The sequence below is a fragment of the Centroberyx gerrardi genome, chromosome 14 (assembly GCF_048128805.1).
Source record: "Centroberyx gerrardi isolate f3 chromosome 14, fCenGer3.hap1.cur.20231027, whole genome shotgun sequence".
Lineage (NCBI taxonomy): Eukaryota > Metazoa > Chordata > Actinopteri > Beryciformes > Berycidae > Centroberyx > Centroberyx gerrardi.
Window position 1 is genome coordinate 1,286,589 of NC_136010.1, and position 2,500 is coordinate 1,289,088.

At 43.4% G+C, this 2,500-nt stretch overlaps 1 protein-coding gene across 1 annotated transcript in view; it reads right to left on the reverse strand.

The window, feature by feature from the left end:
- tfe3a (transcription factor binding to IGHM enhancer 3a) overlaps positions 1-2,500 on the reverse strand; it is a 17,003-nt gene that overhangs the window by 9,937 nt on the left and 4,566 nt on the right. The window contains exon 5 of the mRNA XM_078288418.1: positions 898-996. Within this exon, the coding sequence (XP_078144544.1) occupies positions 898-996 (99 nt within the window). The remainder of the gene's footprint in view (positions 1-897; positions 997-2,500) is intronic.

The window sequence follows — 2,500 nt, forward strand, 5'->3', positions numbered from 1 at the left end:
AGCTCACTGACACACACACACACAGACACTCTGTCTGTAGCTCTGCCGCTCGCTCACACACTCTGCAGCTCTCTTCCTCTTTCTGTCAGGACTGTTGAAAAATGGGGAAACGTCTCTTTAAGAAAGACAAAAAAACCCTCCCACAGTTAGCTATCTGCCTCTCACACACACACACACACACACACACACACACACACACACACACAGTAACGCCTGGCTGTCTCCACCCAGATCAGCCTGCAGCAGAAAGAAGGAAGTGAGTTTTGGAGTCTGGAAAGTTAACTGATATTCTGCTGTTAGACTTTTTCAAGTCATTCATATTTTCTGCTGTTATTCATGTTGTAGATTCATTATCATAATGTCATTATTCTAGTTTATTATCCAGTTATTCTACCTAACAACAGACTAAATAACTAACTGTTATTAATATTTTAGTTTTGCTGCCATTCATCTGTAGTTCTTGTTGTTATTAATGTAGTTATTATCCAGTTATTAGTTATCAGCTGTTTTATTGTTTTTCAATGGATTTACTTTCCAGACTGAACAGAAACTGCTGCACACACTGACTGTTATCCGTGTGTGTGTGTGTGTGTGTGTGTGCGTGTGTGTGTGTGGGCGTGTGTGTGTGTGTGTGTGTGTGTGTGTGTGTGCAGTGGAAGAAGCAGCTCGCTCAGCTTCTTGTCTGCAGGCTGCTGAAGGACAGAAACTCGTTTGTTCCTCAGCTGCTGAGTTTAATAAACTGCTGTAATTCATTTGTTGTGCGGACATATCTATTTCTTTGAATGTGTGTGTGTTCACTCCCACAGCTGGGCTGACCTCTGACCTTACAGCTGACCTCCACACACACATACATTCTTAATGAGTGTGTGTGTGTGTGTGTGTGTGTGTGTGTGTTACCGTGTTAGCTAGCTGCAGTCCGGAGTCGATCAGCGTCAGGAACTCGTCGTTGAGGCTCGACTCCAGGCTGATGATGTCATCAATCACCGTCTCCTCCATCTGAATCGACCAATCACAGATCAAACAAGTTCAGCTGCAGAAAATACCAGAAGGCTTTCAGGTGATGTCACCACCCTCTGGCGGCCATCTTGGAGGTCCTCAGCTCTGTGAACAGCTGACTGTGTTTCCGTCTCAACAGAATTGAACAGACGGTTAATTTCTGTCTGTTTCTGACTGAACTGATCATTTCATCACTGATCCATCTGATTGATTTAGTGTTTAGATAATGTCAGCTTGTTAGCTAGCTAACCATAGTATCTGGTCAGCTAACATCACTGTCTTGTTGTTAACACATCCGATTAGCACACTAGCTAACGTATCTAGCAGCGGCTAGCGTTAGCGTGTTCACATTAACATCAGTGTGTTTGCCGGCTAGTTAGCTAGCTAACAGTTTGTTCAGGTTAACTGAGCTGACTCTTCTCAAGCTACAACTCAGAGTGTTTTGGAGTAGAGACTAGGGCTAAAGACAAGACAGTTTACTGTGTCACAGTAACCAAATCCACCTTATCACACTATTCACTTTTACTGAGAACGTTACTGAATGGATCTACAGCCACACCACAACAAGCTGACTCAGCTGCTCTCTGCTTCTAGCTGCTTCTACAGATTTACACTTTATTAACTAACACACAGTTCTACAGATTTACACTTTATTAACTAACACACAGTTCTACAGATTTACACTTTATTAACTAACACACAGTTCTACAGATTTACACTTTATTAATAACACACAGTTCTACATGTTCCTCCATCATGGAGACAGGCTGCTGGAGATAAACTGTAAAGTTCTAGAATCTGTTTGAAGAGATTACAAAATGAACAACATGAAACCAAATGCTGGTTCTGTTTAAATCCAGCAGGAACTCTAACAGTCTGGATCAGACTGCAGGTTGGAGGTTTTTGGGTGTGAAACCTGATAGAACAGTTTCAACACCACAGAGCTGGATTCAGCTAAACTTAACTGGAAGTCCTCAGCAAGACGGAAGCCTGTGTGTGTGTGTGTGAGTGTGTGTGTGTGTGTGTGTGAGTGTGTGTGTGTGTGTGTTCCCTCCACCACTGAGTCAGATCCTCAGAAACAGTCGTCTCAGCAGTTTACAGTGAGAGAGACCGGCAGGAAGAACAGGGTTTTGTTGCTGACTGGTTTTTCTCACCGAGTCTTAAAGAAAGTTTCTGATTGGTTCAGACATTTCTCTTGATATTTTCATTTCATGTATTTTCATACTGAACATATTTCAGTCTATATCAATATGATCCATACTTACTGAATATTGACACAGAATATCAGAGATCAGACAGACAGACAGGCAGACAGACAGGCAGGCAGACAGGCAGGCAGGCAGACAGGCAGACAGATAGACAGACAGACAGACAGGCAGACAGACAGACAGACAGGCAGACAGACAGACAGACAGGCAGACAGACAGACAGGCAGACAGACAGACAGACAGGCAGACAGACAGACAGACAGACAGACAGGCAGACAGGCAGACAGACAGGCAGG